The following is a 23,535-nucleotide window of genomic DNA, read 5'->3' as shown; positions in this document are numbered from 1 at the left end:
AGTGGTGTCAGAAGGATGGATGCTGTCAAAACTTAAATGCACTCCTTTTAATGATTTCCAGGGGGAGATGATGAGGAAAAAAATAGAAAAACATGATCGTATTCAGCTTTCATTTTGATTTCATTTACTGTGTATGAGGAAGCTAGTTAGACTGCTGGTTGAGGGAGACATTTAGTATATTTTCTGTTTTCAGATCCCTTCAGGCATAATTTTGAGAAAACAAAACAAACAAAAGAAGAATAAGGGAAGTGGGAAAATTACATTCACTTGGACAACCACATTGTCACACCATCAGATTTATGCTTGTAAGGGGAATGTGAATAGTATGGTATGTGTTAGCTGCATGCAGAAGAGACAAAGCCTTGCATGTTGTGGTTTGCCCAAGTCTCAGAAATTAAAACAGAGCGCTGCTAAGGGAGCTGGAGCAGTGGCTGCTGTTTCTTTCAGAGGCAACCTGGAAATCTTTGAACATTTTGAGGTACATTGCACATCGGTTCCATTGGTTGTCAAACACATTCCAGATCCAAAATAAATATATAGGAGTGTGTTGTAATAAATAGGAATATCACATTAGCAGGTGAGTTTGTTCATTTCCTTTGTAAGAACTAGAGAAATAAAAAAAAAACACCTTTTTGATATCTTCATTTAGTGTCTTCTTGGATTACTTCTTTAAAGTTATCCACTTCAATGCAAGAGAAAAAGGTCAGTGAATGACCAGAAGTATTATGATGATAAAAACAATTACATTATCAATGTACAAATTACCTTAAATGACAATTGTAGAAAATAACTGGTAATTGAAACTCATCTCTGACTTCATGTCATTGTTAGGATACTTGAAAACTATGCAGTAGGTTCATCTTAGACCCCAAATTGCCCCGAGATGTGACTGAGTGAATGGTTGTATGTCTCTATAGATGGGATAAGCTTCAGCCTCCTACTACTTTGGGTGCAGGATAGGGAGAATGGATAATGAATGGATGTTAGAATACAAGAGCATTGAGTGTCAGTGATGTCATTGTGGTGCATAATTGGAGATCGTGTGGGCTTATTCAACATTCTTTTCTATTATTTCCCCTATTTTCATCAATTATATTCAGATCTGTGGAAAGGTCCGAACCTTCGCAAGTATGTCATGTTCGAACCTAGGGAGGAACAATAAATCTTGTTTGGATGCATGATACAGGCACAGGGTGTTCTTTGACTCATGGAGTTTATAGAAGAAATATATGTAACACTTCTTAGTTTATGCCATGTATTACCGCATATGAACCCAGGAGACTGTGGATGTAGGCAATACTTTATTTGTGGGAAAACATACTCATTGCATCACTTCTTCTGGCATGTACAAATCCCATTGGTTGACAATACGAGGCACTACAACCCCCATTATTCATCTGCGTGTAATTATTTGGCAATTTATAAACTCCAGTTTTTACTTTTTTCAGAACTGTGTTGCATATACTGGATCATGATATCATGGATCAGTCCTTTTCTGTGTTCTCATGTATCATTTGCCAAATTTTGCAGCCTCTGTCATTTCCCCTTCTCTCCTAACCATCATTCTGTCTGCAGAGCCCTATGGCGAGACATCAGAGAATGTTTTTTTCCCTCTCCGTCCTGAAAACAAATACATGATAACACATACACAATCGGAAGAGAGCCCAAAAAGACTAATTTGAGACCAAAGATGATGAAAAGGGAGCGAAGCCCAACCAAGGTTGTGCTCAAGGCATCGAGGAGACACTGTCATCTCAGTCCAAACTGGATGCAGAGTCACATAAAGGCGAGCAGAAGGGAGCCAATATGGCCACCAGTCAGGTTGGAAAATCAGGAAGAGCAATTGATTCAACCAGGCAAAAGGAATGATGATGAGTTAGTTTACTTAGTTTTTCAAGATTGTTCTTCAAGTATATGCTATAAAAACGGTTCAGGCGTGGTAATTTTTTTGCTGATTTACCATGCGATAATAGTCTCACCCTTACAGTGGCCGTTTATTTAAAACTTGTTGCCTATGCACCTTTGCTCAATTAATTAAACATTTGCTGTCACTTTGTTTTAATCTTGTTTGTACTCAGTTCTTACATTGGCATCCAATCAGCACAAGAAAAGACTTTTTGGTTGAAATAAAACGTAGCATTTGCATTAACATGGTATGGAATTTATGGATTTCTAACCCAAGCATTTCGATAGGATGTGACGTTGCAAACAACCCATGCTTTGATTTAACAAACAATAAAAAGGCTTGCAGTTCAATAATCCTATGACATATTTATTGAGGAAAAAAATAGCAAAATAATACTCAAAATGAGAAAATAATTCAAAGTTTTCACTGATCCTTACTTATGTAAGCCTCTCAATTTCCCCGTTCAGCAGGATTTTCACACTCAGGAAGAAGGAAAGTTGCTACAACTAAGAGGAAACTTCTTGCATTCTGTTGCGACGTCAAGCAAGAATGGAAAAAAAGATGAAGCACATATGAGGTTAACTTGCACCAACATCTAAGCATAGTATGAACTGAATAACCTCAATCAAATGGATAATTTTTGTCAAACAACATAAAGCTGCTGCAACGCTTATTGTCATGACCTACTGTATGTATTGAAGATTAAGCTAAAGCTCAGAGGAAAGGAAAGGAAAGAGAAAATCTGTATATGTTATTATATTTGTCAGACTCAGTAATAAACCCATTGAAACAAATTATATTCCTTTTATAAGTTTTTAACAAAGGAGAGAGGTGACTGGGGCTTTATAAATTGCAGTGTTTAACTGCAATGCTAAAATATGCCTTTAAAATGGAAGCCATTGGGTGTCAGGTATAGCACTGTCTCACAGAGTGATTGGCAGAGTCAGTCCTCATGCTTTTAATAACCCCAAATGCTGGGGTGTGAATGAGTGGACTATCAAAGAAATGTATCACCACTATAGTGCAGAAGTGATGTCATGACAGAGCTGCAGGAAGCATGGGGAAAAGGGAAATGAGCAGTTGAGAGTTTTGAATTTAAGTCAAGCTCAGATCTCACTCCAAAATTTCCAAGCTTTTGGACTGTGGCAGGATACAGGAGAATTCCTGGGAAACATACAAGTACAGGGAAAACAATGCCAACTCCACACAGATAAAAGCCCCTGGTGTAATCTAAACAGGTCATATCCAACAATTTGTGTCATAAGCTTACAACTTTGTAACTTTGACACGGTATTCAGGGGACTTGGTCCTGGCCTCCTTGGATCATTTAGGGATCTGGCCCTGCCATTGTCCCTGCGATTTCTACAAATATGAAAAGCACTTACTGGGGCTTCTTCATTGTCAAGAATCCTTTCCAATCAGCAACAGTGACCCCGCCACCAATATGCCAATCATGCTTTATGTCTTCACACCACAGGCATGTTAACCATTTGGGGTGATGTGCTGTCATGCATCCACTTTCACCTGTAATAACCCAGGACAAGACCCCATCATATTTCATCTTGTCCTTGAATCAAAAATGATCCCTCTGTCTTTTCTTCCCTTACCCTGACTTTACACCCATCCATCCCCCTGCCTTCATGTCTCTCGCATTGCCTTTTCTCCTGTCTCTTCATCTTTATCTCACTATGTCTTCCCCTGCCCTCAGGGCTTTGGCTCATCTGGATACTTGCCAAGAATGCAGATAGGATCACTCACAGATGTACAATAACTTGAGGGGAATAAATATGGCCTAATTGAGAGAAATTATGTCATATTGATCCCAGGGCCTCTGAACCTTTGGCATCGATGAAGCATTCTGCAGAGCCTGTGACATTTAGAGAAATGGGCTACACTTGTGTGAGAGAAAAAGTGCGTGTGCAATGTGGGGAAGATGTAGTATGAGTCTGCTCTGTTTGAAGCATTCCTTTTCTTTAAGAGTGTGGCATTGGAGCCTCCGCAGATCACGGCAAAAGATACGGATCTAGATGTGGTGGCTGGGATAGCTGCCCCAAGATGGTGCTTAATAGCAGCCAAGAGCACCGGCGGACACACCCTGGTGATGTTGATCAGAGACATGGCTGCTATGCAGCAGGCATGGAATATGAATTCTGGTGTTCTGGTGGTCTCTGGCAGAAGAGCTTTCTCCCCCCAAGGTGAGCAGACATACAGACCATAGGCAGCGACCCGCTACTGAGCATGGCTAACAGGTCCTCAATTGTGACTTTCCGCTCAAGGTTGGTGCCTGTTTGTTTCTGCGGCCGCCATTTTGAAGGGGACTTTGTGATTGCCTCCAACACTGTCCCCATCATCGACGCAGACCTTTTGTGTGCCAACAGTCTGCTCATGGATGGCGCAAATTGCCGATTGATGCTTTGTCTTTTGCCACTTATCCTTGTGAGACGGGTAGCTGGGCTGCAAACACATGTGACTTTTTTAGCATCGGGGGATGTTTATCAATGTTTGCTGGTCGATTTTCCGTCACTAACTATACCCACATTTTCCACCACGGCTACTAAACACCGTGTGGAACATTTCACTCCCACAGTGGGATTGCCTGATTTTGTGCGGTGCTTTGTTAAACAGGCCATGGCTGAAGAGAAGTTTGCTATGTCTGGGGATCGTAAGGCAGTCCAACAGCCCATGGACCTTGGTGCCCAAGACCGATGGGTTTTGGGTTTTGTCCTTGCAGCTGCTTTCGGCGTTTTAACAATGTCACCGCAAACAACGGCTACCCCTTCCCCCACATTCAGGACTTCTCCATACGGCTGTTGGGTACGACGGTTTTCTCCAAGGCGGACCAGGTGTGCAGTTATCACCAGGTGCCCATGCGCACGGAATACGTGCTCAAGACCACAGTGATCCCCCATTTGTGCTTTTCAAGTTCTTGCGCATATCTTTCGACTTGAAGGGAGCCGCTCAAACCTTTCAGAGCCTCATGAACTCAGTGCTGAGTGACCTTACTTTCGTGTTTGTCTTCCTTGATGACATACGGGTTGCCAGCCCATCGGCTGATGACCATCTAGAGCACCCAACACAGGTTTTCCATCAGTTGGATGAACATCGGGCGTGTCAGTTTGAACTGCCGCTGACTGACTTCTTGGGTCATTGCATTTTGCCGCAGAATTTCCTTTCTGGCCTCTGTCAAGGCATTGCAAGAGGTCTTGGGCATGGTGAACTTTTACAACCGCTTCCTCCCTCATGCTGCCCATCTCCTTGTGCCACTTGACAGGTCTTTGGGGCTCAAGAAGGCAGGCGACACAGTCAACTGGACTCCTGAATGGGTCCAGGCTTTTGACGTCCTGACTAACACAGCCCTTCTCGCCAATCCCGCACCCACAGCGTCCATTGTGCGAACAACTGATGCTTCTGACATTGCAGCTGGGGCTGTTGTTGAACCACATGCAGTGAATGTCTGGCAGCCACTTGCATTCTTTAGCCACTTGCATTCTTTAGCCGCAAACTGTGGGATAGCGAGTGCAAGTACAGTGTTTTTGACAGGGATTTGTTGTCAGGGATTTGTTGCCACACAAGCAGCTGCATGTGTGGCGGGCCAGCGTGCTAAGATTCATCGGCATGTTAGGGCGCCGCTCGAATCGTTTCCAATTCTAGCCAGGCACTTTGACCATGTCCATGTCATCCTGGTGAGCCGTCAACCTCCTTCGTAAGGTTTTACACCCCTGCTCACCATGGTTGATCAGGTGGCCGGAGGCTGTCCCACGATAACCTCAGCTGTAGTTCAACAGTTCGGTACGCTGGTCAGCACTGGCAGGGTCATTGGGGGTGAAGGTGCATCGTACTACCACCCTCAGGCTAACGCCTTGTGTGAACAATTCCACGGGTCCCTCAAGGCAGCACTGCATGCTAGCATGCTATGCTCTCAGATGGCAACAGGGTAGACTGATTATTGTGGGTTATGCTGGCTATGCTGGTCACGCTATCCTGGATTATTGTCCATGGCTCCACATTACATCACAACAGAGCCTCAATTTGTTAAGTGGTCGGTTGGTTCCTGGTTTGAATCCGACAGCTAACTCTAGCATTCCTGCAGTACTCTGAATGCATAGGCTGTGTCCGGGTCCTTGAGCCTCCTCCCAGGACACTGAAGATTCTAATTTGTCGATTGGTTTAATTACGATATTGACCGGTTGTATGTCTTTGTATTTGGCTCTGTGATTGACTGGCACCACATTAGCTTGGATTGGCTGCAGCCCCCATGACCAAGTGCACAAGACGAGGAATAATAGAATGAATCGATGAGCGGGTGATTGATTGAATTAATGTAAAACTATGTAGTACAGCTTGGAATGACTTAACTTTTCACCATTTGCTTTTGGTTGCATTTACAATTGAAAGTATTCAATTAAAATATAGTAAAGTTTAGGCCAAAGAAAGCACTCCCAGAACTATATAAGCAACACGTACTATTCAAGGTCATTTGCTTCTTTATTGCTTGAACCAGAAAGGATAGAGCATGGAACATTGCAGTGAATCAAGCTGCACATGTTACCTGGCTGCAGATCCTTTCAGAGTGAAAATTGATAACAACTAGACAAAATATTATAGACAAATGCATTTCATTATTTGTCAAGGATACAGAAGGTTTGTATGACTGTAAATGGTGTAATAAAAAATACCAGGTATCTCGTGTCTTACCTCAATGATCAAATCCATAATGTACAGAAATATCCATGTCTGGATAAAGTTACAATAAACATCTTTTTAAAGAAAAAAATCAAAATCATACATCTGCCCAATTAATTTTGGGAATGTAATATGAGGTAACAGAATGATCAGTTCACTCGAACTGACTCATAACATCACCTTGACATCAAATGGAAACATACCTTTAGTATGCACAAAACAAATGTGTAAAATACTACTGCATGTCAATCTGTCACATAATGAAGATAAACAAATGAATTTAAAAAAAAAAATCAATAACTAATTTGATGTGCTATTAAAAGCAGATCATTCGGGCCACTGCACATCTGTGGACACCTGACATGGATTTGATGAGGATTGCTGTGGAACTAATGTCCCCAACAGACTGCAATAAACAAATAAATAAAAAACATGACATAAAAATAAATAAGAGACGGCAAAAAGAACAACTTACTGCTTTAGAAATGTAACTTTTTAAATTGGCAGGAGAACCAAAATTGGTACTTGGAACTTGTTTTCATTGCACATTGTATGTATTGTACAATGTTTTCCTGATTTTAGGACAGATATATTAAACTCTGAAGCTTTCAACATAAGATGTCATATACAATTGTCGTTTTCTTTTAGAATGTCTGTCTTTACCTGTAATTACAAGTAAATAGGTAGGGAAGTCCCACGTTGCCCTTTTTCTTGCTGCAGCAATAGAATTGAATAGAATAGAATTCAGTTTTAGCCATGGGTATGTTTCAAACCGCCATACTATTTTTATGTTGTTATGTTATTTTATCCCTCCCTGTGAGTTTGACTGCAAAGACTGATGCTAGAGTTTTATAATATACTTGAAAAATGATTGTGGGCACAAAGCAATAGTCTGGCGTTGCACCTGCCTGGCAATTCCAATCTTAGCATCTTTCTACCAGTTACCACTCCCACTTCTGTACATGACCAAACCATCTCAATCTGGCCTCTCGGATCTTATTTCCAAAACATCTAACATGTGATGACCTAATGATGGACTTTCCAGAGCCTATCTATCCTCATCACTCCCTTCTAAACACGCCTTCCTCCGCCCCTTAGTCAATGAGACAAAATTCTCACAGCACATTAATAAAAAATCAAAAGTTGTTGGAGTGATTGGGAATGTGTGACAAGGTTGTTAAAAAACTGCAAATTAATTGCCATCTTTATTTTTTCAACAAAGATTGCGTAACTTGGAGTTCAATCTGTATGTGTGTAGACATTGGTTTCCTTACAGTTTGGAAATGCATTTCTGCCACGTTTTATAGTTGATAATGGATTTTCTCTGAATAAGAGACAACAAACTACATTTACATGAAGATAATCTCAAAGGATACAAATCCAATGTCTTTGTCAATAAAAAAGCACAAATTCTTTTACAAACTCCTCTGCAACAAGAGACTGTATCTTGAGGTTTGGTATTAACTTGTGACCCTGAGCCTCTTTTCATATTGCCAATATGTTGCTGGGCTTCTTGTAATGAAAACACCAAATTCACCCCTTTGAGTTTTCAAAAGCTTCCAAAAGTGAGAAAGACAGTAACCAAGGTCCATAAAAAAAGAAATATGTACTGTGAGGGAACAATGAACATTACACTCCGAGAATGGATTGAATTATTTTGACAAAAAGAGCTCTTTGGGGACAGTGAACATTAGGGGCAGACGATGCAAACTCGTATCATAAGGTGGATAGCCTCTGTTAGCAAAGCATTTATATGGGAACACGGATTTGGTGAGGTATAAAGCAAGCAGACACTTAGATTTGTGTTCACAGCAATTTGTGAGACCTCACCTCAATGTCCCGACATCAAGTGTCAGGGGAATGAATGAAATACCCAGAGAATGCAGTTGCCAGATGTTAAAAGAGCCAGGCAAGATCACAGGGGAACATGTTGGGTATTCCCAAAATGAACAGAACATGCCAAAGGCAACAAATGTTTGAAAGTAAATCTAATTCCCAATCAAAATCTGGATTGGTAGGCAAAAAAGGATAAAGTAATTTAGTCAACATATGTTTTGACTTCTCAAGTGGCACAATTGGTCAGTAAACCAACCACAAACAAAGCCGTTCATAAAGACGATTAGTAACCAGATATTTGACACTCGCAAATCCCGAAACAGTGCGTGTTAAACTCTCACTCTGAAATACGACCCCTGAACTACAGCATATCTGGTCTACCACACAGGGAACACCATTGAGATAAGCTTCTTGGAAGCTGAGACATGTTTACACAAAACATTTTAATTAACTCCTTTTAAAATCAGTCAAAAACAATCAAAAAACAACAAAAAAAAAAAAAAAACAGGTAGCAGGAAATTATGCGTTAAATAATTAAGGCCTTCAATTTACACAGCTTGAGAAATACCTCTTTATGTCCAGTTACCACAGCTAGCTTTTTCTTCTTCTCACCAGCTAATTAACTGTCAGCTAAAACAGTTTTTACTTCAATATTTTATGGGGATATTAATATTAAAAATACACCACGACTGCCACAACCCTGAAAATATATACGATGACAGCCGCATGCCTGCTCAACACTGAGAAGAAGCAATATGTGGGCTTGAAAATCAACTAGTTGTTCATATATTATGTACACAGACCTGCTGACAATGTCAAATATCAATGGGGGCACAGTTGGAGCATCAGAAACACATGGTTCCCTCCAAGCCTCCTCTGACAATCAAAGATGAAAATAGAAGGCCTGAGGGAATAGAATTTTTCAATAAAATAATATAAAATAAAAAGTTAAAAATCCCCGTTTTGGAAAAAAACAAATCATCAGAAAACATGAAGAACACTGAATAATTTGAGCCTGAGGATGTAAATATTAAAAATCAGATCATAATTTCTTCAATACTAAATCAGATGGACCCAGAAAGGTACAAAGTGGGGATTTTTCCATGAATCCCGGGGACATCACAAGCTGGTACAGCATTAAAGACACCGTTGCATAAAATGCATAGTAATTATAAGCAGCTATCTGAAGTAACATTATAAATTTGTAGACAATGCACAGGGATCAGGTATGGTTATAATTGAAGTACCACTTCAGTTAATTGCTGATTCATTAGTGCTGAACAAATACAGTTTACATCTATGATGCAAAAGATACCATGACAAATACAGTAAGTGCAAACACAATGACGCTCAAGTGGCTCTCCTAAGGCTTGGGGGAGGAAAAGCTGGGGATACAGCTTTAATACTTGTGAATCACTTTCTTTTCATACACAAATGTGACAAATGACTCATCCTCCTTTCTATCACCATGACAAACCAAGGCCCATTTGAACAAAGGAAAGCGAGAAGGAGTGAGCAGATACATAAATCAAAGTAAATCACTGAACACTAATCTGAGCAGCAAGCACCACAACTAAAACCAACCAAACCCACCTGCGGGACTTTCTTTACAAATCTCCATCATTCTGTTTACAATCACAGTGATAAAATAAGCGTATAAAGGACAACATCAGTATTTTTTCATGAAATACATCCCTGAGGTATTTTCATGTACCTTTGTTTCAACATACCACATGCATGACCAGATCCTGCATGAAAAATAAACAATGCATTCATAAGAATAGTTGTGAAACGATTGGAAACTACTTTGACACCAATGGATGAGATATGTCTCCCAGAGGCTTTCCTCCTAACTGGAAGACGATGTTGAAATAAAATCTTCCATAAAATTGAAATGCAATTTCACCACTGCACCCCTGGATTAGCATTTCCATCTCTGTCTTGGAATTAGCATCTTGGGTGGTTACAAATTATGCCTGTTTAATGGATGAATAGTTTCCAACCAAAAACCGATATTTTACAAAACCCAACCATACTAAATCATTGAAATTTCCCATCTGTGAAATTATTCTATTCTATTCTATTCTATTCTATTCTATTCTAAAGTCTATGAGAGTATGATCTTCAGCTACCTGATACAGACACCATCATGATGCACCTGCAACCTTTTACTTTCAACATATCCACATTTTCCCAACCAACCTTCAAATTTTTCATAAAAGTTCTAGTGCCTTTTTTTTGGAGAAAATTGGAAGGGTAGGTGGGCTGTGAAGGGTAAGTGCTTGATGTTTATTTACAGCAGCCAATCAGTAACAGAAATGAAAAGAAAAGAACATAAGTATAGTGAATATACTATATATAGAGTATTGTGATTTTTTTTTCACATGGATTTCAATGAAGAAAGGGACATTATATTAAATGCAACAAATAAAATTGATCAAACAGAGATGCCTCTTGAAAATGCAATACATGAACTAGCAAAGTAAAGGTCTTGTGCTAAATCACTGGGCCTGGTCTTTTCCATCATATGGGCACCATATGTATCATTAAACACAAATCCCCAGTTAAGTAGAGCAGGACCTACTTTAGAGGAACTGGCTTTGAGGGGCTGATCTAAAAATCTGAAACAATGCCATCGCAACAAGCAAGAAAATATGACACCATTTGTACCATGGGTGGGTGGATAAGACATCATCTATATGATTCCTGTATCCTTACCTAGTGCCATTTCGATGATGCTCATTTGATTTTCCGAGGGGAAAAGAATTTTTGGCGGCCTGTCCGTCAAGGGAGCTGTGAAAAGACAAAGAGAACATTACATTCTGCATTCTTCTCCCTCATGGAAAGCAGGAGTATGATTTATTCATTAAATACCACTACAAAAGCTGCATTAAAATGGGAACAAACCGTTATATATTATTTAAATCGTGGACAAGGATAAAGTGGAAGAATCATTGTAACTTATTTTCCATTCACAGCTTTAGAAATTAACACGTAAGGCAAAAGCTACTTCCATAAGGCACTTTTGTAAGTGAGCTTCGACTCGGTCTACAATACAAAGCCCCATTTCTAGAAGCTATGAACCAGATTTTGACTTTTTTAAATCTATATTTTCATTTTGAGACATACTATTACTTCAATTCACATTTTGAGCATTTGAGCACAATTTCTTGAAATTTCAGCATGGATTTGTATACTACTACTTAAGAATCAAATAGGACAATAAAAACGAAAACCTGTAATATGCCATATGTAAGCCATGAACAAACCGCTAATTTCAAATACTTTAACATTTCCATTTCAATATTGTACATTCCAGCTCCCGTTTTTAGCCTCTCTCCGATTAAACAGCTGCTTAGTACCAAGAGGCTCATTATTGTACTGATTCCATAATTGATTCTAGTCTTCACAGTTGTATCATAGTGGGTTCTGGTTGGTTACTGGGTTGAAGCTGCAAAAAAAGGAAAAAAAAAGTTTTCTATAACCACAAATGGAGTGACATCACAATGGAGTCACATCCAGTAATCTGGTACTGTCTCAGTACCAAAATCCTGATCGAAAACTGTTTTTCCCAGTTTATTCCTTCAGCAGGCCTTCATCTTGAGAAAAAAAAACTCAAATACAAGTATAAAGTATGAGTAACAGACTTTTGGCAAGCATCAAACAAGGATACATTTACAATTTGAGTTGACATCCTGATTTGGAAGTTATCAACCCACTCTTATCTATTCCTAGAGATATCTCAAACTAATACCCACCAAAGATCCAATATGTAATCTCTTACGTAGCCTCATAGATGAATCATCGCCTTAGTATGCTGTGGTATATTGTGGTATTTCTGCACATATACTGTATTCTCTATACCTGTGGATGTGTGGGTGTATGCATGTGTACAAGCATGAAATCATTCATAACTATATATATATATATATATATACATATGTATATGTATAGTAGCAAGCTGTGGGTTTTGCTTTTTAAATATGAGAAGGCAGGAGAATTACGTGGTGACACATTGAACGAAGGACAATGACAAAGCCCTTTCAACAGGCCGCAAACTTCAGACACTGCTTTGACTTTGATTTTGCCAAGAAAATAACATTTGAATCAGACATGTCTGGTGATCAAAGTGGCTGGAAATGTCAGAGAGTCATTCAAAATGCATATTTTTGATGTCAAAACAAATTTCTGAGAAATCAAAATTTTTTCCACAATTAAGATCGGTGCCATTTGTTGAGATGAGTTGGCTCAATGCAGGAAAAAAATGAGGTGTGTACGTGAGCTCATTAATTAAAATTCAAAAATGAACTGCTGTGAATTATAGCTTGCCTCTTGGTTGGCTTACTGCAATGCTGTATGAAAAAAATCTCATTACCTTAATGACCTTTTTTCTTGATGAAATACGCTGAGATTATTTTGTTTCATTACGACATGAAAAGAAAAACGAGTTTTTCTGCTCCGATGATTTGTCTTACACAAGACAATGTTAAATTTGTGGAGAGAAAATGGTGCGCGGGCAAAGATGTGGCTACTATTTATAGCAATGCAGATAGAAAACTCAGCTGGGATTAGAAAACATCAAACATGGAGCCACGGCTCATTGGCTGCATTGTTAGTTTGAAGTACAGTGGGGAGAACAAGTATTTGATTCACAGCTGATTTTTCGTTTTTTCCCACTTGCAAAGCATGTGGAAGTCTGAAATTTTTATCATAGGTACCCATCAGCAGTGAGTGATAGAATCTAAAATTGAAATCCAGAAAAAACACATTGTATGATATTTAAGTACTTCATTTGCTTTATACTGCATGACATAAGTATTTGATGCAGCAGAAAAACAGAACTTAATGTTTGGTACAGAAACCTTTGTTGGTAATTACAGAGATCAATGTTCCCTGTAGTTTGTGACCAGGTTGTCACACACTGCAGCAGGGATTTAGGCCCACGCCTCCATCCAGATCTTCTCCAGATCCTTCAGGTTTTAGGGTAATCGCCAGGTAATATGGACTTTCAGCTCCTTCCAAAGATTTTCTATTGGGTTCAGGTCTGGAGATTGGATAGGCCACTCCAGGACCCAGAGATGCTTCTTACGGAGCCACTCTTTAGTTCCCTGGCTGTGTGTTTTGGGTCATGCTGGAAGACCCAGCCACAACCCATCTTCAAGGCTCTTACTGCGGGAAGGAGGTTGTTGGCCAAGATCTTGCGATACATAGGCCCTTCCACCCTTCCCTCAATGCGGTGCAGTCGTCCTGTCCCCTTGGCAGAAATGCATCTCCAAAGAATGATGTTTCCACCTTCATGCTTCAAGGTTGGGATGGTGTTCTTGGGATTGTACTCATCCTTTTTGTTCCCCCAAACACAGTGAGTGGAGACCATCAGACCACATGACCTTCTTCCATTACTCCTCTGGATCATCCAGGTGATCATCGGCAAACTTCTAATGGGCCTGGACATGTGCTGACTTGAGCAGGGGGACCTTGCGTGCACAGCAGAATTTTAAACCTTGATGGCGTAGTGTGTTACTAATGGTTTTCTCTGAGACTGTGTTCCCAGTTCTCTTCATGTCATTGACCAGAGCAGTTCTGGGCTGATCCCTCACCCTCCTCATGATCACTGATGCCCCGCGAGGTGACATCTTGCATGGAGCCCCAGACCAAGGGAGGTTGACTGTCATCTTGAACTTCTTTCATTTTGTAATAATTTTCCTAACAGTTGTTGCCTTCTCAACAAGCTGCTTGCCTAGTGTCCTATAGCCCATCCAATGCCTTGTGCAGGTCAACAATTTTATCCCTGATGTCCATACACAGCTGTCTGGTTTTGGCCATTATGGAGAGGTTGGAGTTTGTTCGATTGAGTGTGGACAGGTGTCTTTTATACACGTACCTACTGAGTTTAAACTGGGGCAGTTTATACAGGTAATGGGTGGACAGGAGGGCTTTTCGAAGAAGAACAAATAGGTCTGTGAGAGCCCCAATTCTTATTGGTTGGTAGGTGATCAAATACTTGTGTCATGCAATAAAATAAAATAATATTCTAATTCATGACACAAAGAAGTTTGGCCTTGTAATACAAAAACTTTAATTCAGAATATCAGTAAAAATTATCTACATCATTATGGGGGAGCACTCAAGGTGCGGGCTTATATGGCTTCAACCTGCTGTTCTGAAAGCTCAAGTTGATTTGGATAAACAACATCGATTGCCAGGAAACCAAATGAGAAACACAAAATGGAAATTGCAATGAAAAACTGAAAATCACCAAATGACTGTGTAACAAATTCTGTCTTTCTGTATCCAGGAAAACCTAAACATCCACTCTGTCTTACAAACACAGCATTTATATATATTGGATCAAACTTTCCATTCTCTGATATGACAGCAAACAAGGATGAGTCATGAAATGTAGGTACAGCTAACAGCAGCTCTAGGATGTAGGTTGAGGCCCAGAGGGGGATTATGCATAAGGCTCCTCACAATTTTAGCAAAGTCATTATTCAAGATGAACAAATGGGATGATACGAATACTTAACTGACTGGGCTTCACCTTTAGAATGAAAACTCCGATAAGAGAATTGTCCTCACAGCTTATCAGGACATTTTTGAGCCTCCATCAGTTTCCATTGAAGAAATCTGCTCCTTTTTCATAAATTTCCCTGTGATAACTTATTTTCCTTTTGGCTGTCCCGTTCATCCTCTACTTAGTATCCTTTTCTCACACACCAACTAACTTCATGTCCTCTTTATCCATACATCCCCTTTTCAGTCTCCCTCTAGGCCTCCTACTTGGTAGTTCTAACCTCATTAACCGTCTCTCCAGATATTAACTATCCTCCCTCTGTACATGTCTAAACCATCTTGGTCTGAGCTCTCTGACTTTAGCTCCAAAACATCTAACATGTGCTGTCCCTCTGATGTGTCCATCAGAGGGACAGCAACTGATCCTATCTGATATGATCCATCCACATTATCCAACCTCCCCACTCTCAAAGGAAACCTCAACATTCTCATCCGCGCTACCTCCGGCTCGTCTTCTTTTTTTTTCCTCAAAACCACGGTCTCTAAACCGATAAACATTGCTGGTCTCATCAACATCTTGTGCATCTTTCCTTTCATTCTTGCTGATACTCTATTTTCTTCACACAATACCCCGACACTTTTCTCTACCCATTCCAACCTGTTTTTCCACTGTTGACCGTAAGTACCGAAATCCTCCATATTCTTTAACTCTACTCCTGTAACTTCATTGTCACACATGTATTGAGTCTTGATGTAGGTAACCTTGATTCCCTTCCCAGAGCATACTTCCACCTCTCTAGATTCCCTCCACCTGATACTGCTCTAGCTACAGAGCACAACATTGTCTGCAAAGAAACATAATCCATGGATATTCCTATCTAAACTCATCTGTCACCCTGTTCATTACCATTGCAAAATAGAGTTAATTCTAAATTCTGCATCTTTTCTTCTTCATTTTCTTCTCTGTCTTGCATCACATCCATTTCTTTCACCCCACCTCAGCCTACTCTCTGGTCTTCCTTTGTTCCGCCCCCTCTTATCTTTCTATTTAATAATGGCCCCTATTTATGTGCAAACCTCTGGCCTTTGATATACTGAATGCATCAAAGTGTTTTTGAGTGTCAAAGAAAATAAAAGTTTTAATAGATATCAAACTCTGAATTTAGTTCTGCAGCAAACTCAACAATGAGTGTGTTGTGAAAAGCTTAGGTAGCGTTTACCAGAAATGTCCGTTATAAATAAATAACTAAATAAATAAATGGCATCCCATTTTGTAACATAAACAAAGAAGACTGATTCAAAGTATATGTGCCTGTGTCATTAAAAAAAGAAGATAGTCCTTTCAAATTTGCCAGTGAAATGAAGCTGTTATAGATGAAATCTCAAGCCTGAGGTAGTCTGAGCTCTGGGAAACATTTTAATGAGCTCAAAGAACAGGAGGTAGACATTTAACGCTAGAAGTAACAAAGCACTAGAAGGGTATTTAACTTGATTTGGATGCCCTTCATCCAAATCAGCGACCTGTGGCTGTTTATCACCAGGATCCTGCCACGCTTAAGGGCATAGAAACACAGAAACAAATTCAAGGTACATTAGTAAGGCTCAATGGTCTTTAACTGTAAAATCATAACTCTGCGGTAGGTTATTATGAGTGGGAGTGGGCAGGCTTTTTGCTAAAGGGCTGGAAATGCATCCTGTCTGACCTGCTTCCATGCACACTTCTAGTGTGAACAAATATGCCAGCATGCACAACACTGACAATTCCTATGTGGGAAGCAGCTTGGGAGAAAATGTTAAAAGTGTCCCTCACAGACCCTGTAATCTTCCCTACTTGTGATTACATGATAGATGGAGGGGATGGAGTCATGAAACAGGAAAAAAGGACCCTGTTCTCTCCCATTAAGTCTTCTCCCCCTCCGCCCCCATCTGTCCGTCACTCACTGTGCATCTTTGTCACTTGGTCCGTCTCTTTTTATGGCTCTCAGGGTTGAGGTGAGGGATGATGAAACGAGAGAGAGGGGGCGGAGGGAGGGAGTGAGAGGGTACGGTGGTCTTCTGCACACACTTCATTATACACCTCTTCAGCAGACGTAGATGAGGATGACTGATGTTTCTGTGTGTATGTGTGATAGTCAAAGATGCAAAAAGAAATGACAGCGGTTTTGGTGTGATGGAGAAGAAAACCTTTGTAGTTATACACAAGTGAAAAAAAAAAGATAAGCCCACAGATGGCCACACTACAGGAAGCAATTCAAGTCATTGCTTTTTTCCCCCCCTAGATCGGGTGTGTTAATTAGGTTGATGTAAAGATTTTCTTTCTGATTGTTTGTCACGATCTGTTTCTTCAGAAAAAAGCAGACTACACGATGGGTGGAAGCATCACACCAGTAATAATTACATTATATTGCTGTTGGGAGAAATGGAAGCACTGATAGATTGAATTTCAACATATAGAATTGCGTTCAAAATAATAATATCTGCTAAATCTTCCAAAAACATGCAGTAGGTTTATTGGAAACCTCTAACCCCATTATTCTCACTGATAGCTGTAATGGACAAAAATTTGACAAATTAATGTTTTTTTTATTCCATTGTGTCCTACATGAGACGCACTTTATAGATATTATAATAGACTTTTATGAATTGACATAAATTGTTTAAGTGAGGGCACATTTCGTACCCTACATTTCATTAATTTAGCTCATCTGGAACTGCTTACAGGCAGATAGTATTTAGCATTAAAACTATTGAAATATAAAATAGCCTTCATGAGAGTGTCTTGAACTGATTCGCGGTTTGCCTCAAGATATGGTAAAATGTTTACTTCCACCAAAGTTGTAATTCCAAATATTTTAGAGATAACTGCAGATAATATATTTAAATGGTTAGAATGCCTCATGAAACATAATGAAGAATGAAGTGCAGACATAAAATGTACCCTGGGATCATTGTACTCTACGCGTCTACGGCTGCTGGTATAGAGGAGACTGCATGTATGGAACAATTGATAAAAAAAAATAAAAAAAAACTGCATCCAAGACAGTAATGTGTTATCCACTGTCAGAAAAGCAAGTTTAAGAAAAAGGTCGCTGTTCTTTCAGCACGAAAGTGACCACACAAAGCCAAGCAGCAGAATAGAGGATTGGAAGGGAAAAGATGGACTCTTTTAAACTGGCAAGCAAAGAGTCTTGACCTCAATCGTGGAATCCTTGGAGAGAGCTGAAATCTGCCAGTGCCAGAGGGGGCTCTTGTACAAAGGAGAGAAATATCAATAATTTTGTCCGGGGTATACTTTACTTGCTTTATTTGATCATAAGTCTTCTTTGTTTATTGAATCCAGTTGGACATTTTCTTCAGATATCCCAATTAAAATGATTGCTTGCATTTATTTCCAACAATGTACTAAACTGTACCTGTACTGTATCCATGCTGCAGATTTTCTGATAATTCTAACTGATCTAACTTTCAACTTATTTTTACCTTCTCACAAAACAATTCTAAAAAGTATCCAAATCCTGTTTTTTGTTTTGACAGGTTAAACCTCTACCACCTTGAAAGTTTCCTTGACTTCGAAGCAGTATGACTGTCCAACAGTATAAAAATATTAAAAAATATGTTCTGTTAAAAGTCTGTTTTGTCTTCATATGAAGGGAACATTTGAGCTCAAGAGGAAGACCAAAGTGGAGATTAATGGATGCAGTGGAAGATGCTATGAAGTTAGTTGGTATGAGAGGATGCAGGACAGCATAAGACGTAGGCAAGCAGAGGGTTCACTGTGGCAAGAGGGTTCACTGTGGCGACCCCTGCAGGGAACAGCTAAAACGAAAAAAATAAGATGACGATGGAAACACGGAAAAACCAGAGAGCCTGGAGGAAACCCACCCAGACACAAGGAGAACATGCTAACTACACAATTCCCATTGTCTGAATTGAACCAGGGTCCTTCGTGCTGTGAAGTCGAAGTGCTAACCATGGCGCCACTGCGCTGCCCATTACTGTGAAATCACTGGAAATAATGCCTGTGATGACCTTTCACTTGGAAACAAAAAAGGCAAAAAGAAAAAAAGACAACTCCAAACAGTCCCTGAAGGTCTACTATTGAACAAATTTGAGTTTTTTTCGAGAAGATTATTTTCCATCTTTTTCCTGAGGGTGCAATTATCGCATGCCTTAGCATTCAAAAATTGACCAAACTGACCTCCTACTTTTGGAAATAACAGCAATTGGCTGAATCTCATTTCAGGGCAGGAGTGTATGGGGGTTTTAGATACTTGAATTTCACTTTGTTTTTTGATTTTTCTTATTTTATAATCATGTAGGGTTATTCCCCAGGAAACTCAAATCTTCGAGAGGCGATTAATAGCAGCCTTTTCCAATGAGAGAGACAAACATATGCAGCCAAATAACCCCAAGACCTCTGTTGTTGGGACGGTCTCATTTATTACCCATTAACCAATAGAGAACTGTTGAAATATTAACATGTCCGGTAAAACAATTGCTTTTTTGCTCCCTCAATAATCCAGATCCAAAGTTGCCGTGTTTGCTGACACCGAACCTGTTCATCTCCACTGCTTCTCTGCCTTAACAATGTCCCGTACTCTTCTTTGTGTAACCTCACATCCATGAGTAACCTCAATTTTTTTTTATCCTCAGTCCACAACTTCTCTGCACAACTTTGACACGACACAAGCAGCTGTTTTGCTACAAGGTCTGGTGATGGAAATCACTCCGCAGTCATCAAATTTCTTTTTGCTCATCCCGTGAAGTTGAAAGGATACTGAACCTTTTAGCGTACTCTCTTGAACTGCAGTCACTTGCTCTGATGGATATTTGAGGTGCAAAAGCTAAATCTTTTATCGGAAAGGGAATACTGCTTGTTAAAATTGAGCTAGAAGCACCGGGACACTCCCGAGTCCAAATGGTGATGTTCGAAAGGATTGGAATATATAGAACTGGAAAAAAGTAAACCCTAAAGAAATGACTTTGCACCATTGTCTGAGGATATTCATTGAAAAATACCAATATAAAAACCCTGCAGGAACAGAGAATATTAAGGGTACTGTATATTTCTGTGCTGAAAAAGATGTTGTTTTAGAAGATCCATCAAAACAATTGAATAGGAGAGGGCTCACAATGTGGTACAATATATTCAGGGGAAATCACATAAATCATATCACTGGAGGCAGTGGGAATTGCTGATGTGACTTGACTCTCCAGCAGATACTTGCGCTTTGAAATGGGAGGCATTACACATAATCATTCACAATGGTCACGTGTGGCATGCAGAGATTTTTATTTTATTTTTTTTTATATAATGAGATGTCTTTTCAAATTTGATCCACACTTTTTTTTTTTTTTTTTTGAACCTCAGCCATTGCAAACATTTGCCCTGCTGAACATAAAACTCTTCAAACTTGGAACATGTGCGCCTAATCAAAAGCTGCTGAGAAAGAGTTGCTTATTAATTTTTGAGGCTTGCGCTCATTACTCAACTGCTTCCTCAGCAGACGCCACGTGCTCCAGCAATGTGTTATTTATTCAACGATAAGGAAGGGGAGAGGTGGTGGGGAGGAGGAGAGGAGGGAAGTTGATATGTTTCAAGCCGCCTGGCCTAAAATATCCCACAGGGGAAGAGTCGAGGATTAGTCAGAGAGAAAGGAGTGGTTGCTAGGAAGCTTGGGATGGTTTATGAAATCTGTTTTATAGCCCACTGTATCTAGAGATGGAGAGATACTGTGCAAGAAGCTGATTGGACATGTTGTGTAAGGAGGCTGCTTCCTATCAATAAAAAAATGAGTTTTCTTCATCGAGCCATGATTTTGAAGAAAAACAAACCTTCACACTGATTGGGTTTTTTCAATTGAGTCACTGGGCTCTGTAGGTTAAAATCAACATGTCTTCAAATTTTTGAAGATGCACTTTTCAACATCTGTAAAACTAGCAGGGCATTTGAACAAAAGGACCCTTGTAATGCATAATGCATGTATTCATATTGTAGTCCGTATTTTATGTAAGCACATTAACCTATCTACCTGAACCGTTTCAACAAACTGCTTTATTTAAAATGGACATTAGTTTTGCTTTTGAAATGTACAACTTATAGGCTTATTGGTGCTTGGTATGACACTTGTGAATCTGTCCATTCTTTGTTTATATTATTATTTAGAAACGCATATTTTATTTTAATACAAAATAAATAAATATTCTGTATTTCCATTTTGATATTGGCACAACCTCCCAACACACACACACACACACACACGCACACACACACAAATTATCCAGAAAGGTCAGAAAAGTATTTTTTTGCCTGGTGTTTGTTTTCGAGTCTCTGTTAAAAAAGTACTGGTTAAAGGAAGGGGCTATACATCATTTATGTTTACCTGGAATCCAGTGTTTTTCCAGCCTCAGATGTTATTTGTGACTAAACCTGAAATGAATTACAGCCTTTACAGTTGAGGGGAGTTGATACTGAACTATGTGCGTTGTTTAACAAACATGCAGGATGATTCATATCCTTTGGCGAAACCCAACACTTTGTTTTGACCATTTTTTTGAAGAGCTACAGAATAAACTAGATACACATATTGTATTTAAATCAATTTTACCTGAAAGTGACAAAGTGACGGACGTGTTTATTACTATGATGACATGGTTTCCCTACTCTCTCTTCCAATCATTATTATCTTGCCCTTTAAGCATCCTAATCGCTCATCTTTATGGTGTGAAAATAAATCGAGAAGTATACAAGGTTCAGGAAAAACTAAAGTGTTAATGTTTCTCTGTCTCATCTGCACATCAGTATTCTGGGAAGCTTTTTATCCTCTGCAGGGGAAATGTATTCATGTTATTTGAAAAGCGCAGGAAACCCTGTGAAATTAAAAGGCACTTATTCATGATGAGGCTCATGTACAGAAACATTAGCTAGATTTCAGTTCATTTAAACTGGAGAGCATTTAGACTTATAGAAAAGTACTGACCGTGAATATCCTGTAGTTTCTGATATAACATCTTTAAGGGTGAGTTGAGGAAAAATGCACTATTGATTAACACAGTTCTTCCACACACTGCATTCTCAGCAAACATTACTCGCTATTTTTCCAAGCTTTAAATCTAGCTACTCAACAGCTAATACATATCAACTTTCCAATAATGAAGCAAAATGAATTGATATTGAATTCTGACTGTCATAAATTCTTCTACATTACCCAAAGCCCATTTCTGGTGACCCTTAATACATTTATTGAGTTCAATAAAAAGGAATATTTCTACAGATGTATTTGTATGATGTTATGGCTATCGAAATATAGTCTGGCCTTGGGTACTACTAAACTTCCTATATTAAACAGAAAAGAAAACTGGAATGTAGATGTTTTAGCAAAACGGTCAAAGAACTGAAAACTTAGTTTGGAGTGAAGTTACAGAAATTGTGAGAAGCTCTTGTTTGAACATTTGCAATCATGTGAAAAAAGTTGCACTAAGTCAGATGTGTAAACTGAGGCTGTGTTTTTTAATTAACCATGATTGCATTAATTACACTTTGTTTTTGCTGCGATGAGTTGTGAAAAAGAGACAAACAGAAGAACGAGTGTCGAGAATGAACTATCTTATGCCAAATGATGCTCTGCGCACGCAGTTTCCATATTCAGACTTCATTGCTGTGAATATTAAAAATGCCAACTCTCTCCCCGCAGCAAATATGTTCTCTCTCATTCTGGCTACCCCTTCATAGTGAATTATTTCTCTGCTCTGTCTGTAAAAATGTCTCTTTTTAGTCCATTATTTTCCTATTTTCCATAAGCAAAGCCATGTCTGATATTATCTTTTAATTAAGATTTTACAAGTTGTCTCCTCCAGCTCAAAAAGATGATTTCTTTTAGTTTTACATCACACTTCCCAAGGACAAACTTTATCTTTATTTGACTTGGTAGATCACTCATCTCGTAGATCTCATCTGCAGTCACGACAAATTTCTATTTACTCTGTTCTGTAGGAATTGAACATTATATAGAATATAGGAGATTTCTCCACCATTAGGACTGAGTTTAAGGTTTGGTAAAAAAATTTTTTCCTCTTTTTAATTAGTGTCGACTTATATCCCAAATTAGAGTCTGAGACTTAACTTTTTTGACTGCATTTTTGCACTGACACAAAAAAATCGTTAATCTATCAGTAGGCTACACTTCAGACATTTTAAAATGTACTTTTAAAAGTACATTTTAAAATGTCTATACAATTAATTAGACTTGTTTTTATTTTTTCAACTTATTTTCAAAAATGAATTACCTCTTAATCAAAACTTTTATTAATTAGTTAATTAATTATCTATGCTGTTTGTCCTGGAGTCAGGTTAATGGGAGAGGGGCTGGAGCCTCTCCCAGCCCTCATTAGGTGGGCGGCGATGTTTGCCCTGGACCTTTCATCAGTCAATCACAGGGCCACATATAGATGCATAAAAACATTCACTCTCTCATGATTGCTAAGATGATTGAAGGACACGATGAACCCTGATGCTTAGATTATATTACGTTATCCTGAATTGCTACATTTTCTTTGTTCAGTAAAGCGCATGTATTATACATTGTTCTTGAAATTAC

At 39.1% G+C, this 23,535-nt stretch overlaps 1 protein-coding gene across 2 annotated transcripts in view; it reads right to left on the bottom strand.

Annotated features, from left to right (window-relative positions):
* LOC147233360 (interleukin-1 receptor accessory protein-like 1) overlaps nt 1-23,535 on the bottom strand; it is a 235,907-nt gene that overhangs the window by 75,839 nt on the left and 136,533 nt on the right. For both annotated transcript variants that reach the window (XM_086148079.1, XM_086148080.1), the window contains exon 6: nt 11,144-11,218. In XM_086148079.1, the coding sequence (XP_086004205.1) occupies nt 11,144-11,218 (75 nt within the window). The remainder of the gene's footprint in view (nt 1-11,143; nt 11,219-23,535) is intronic.

Source organism: Fistularia commersonii, chromosome 6, assembly GCF_037954325.1.
Source record: "Fistularia commersonii isolate RoL2024-O1a breed Wild chromosome 6, RoL_Fcom_v1.0, whole genome shotgun sequence".
NCBI lineage: Eukaryota > Metazoa > Chordata > Actinopteri > Syngnathiformes > Fistulariidae > Fistularia > Fistularia commersonii.
This window is presented reverse-complemented; position numbering and strand designations above follow the sequence as displayed.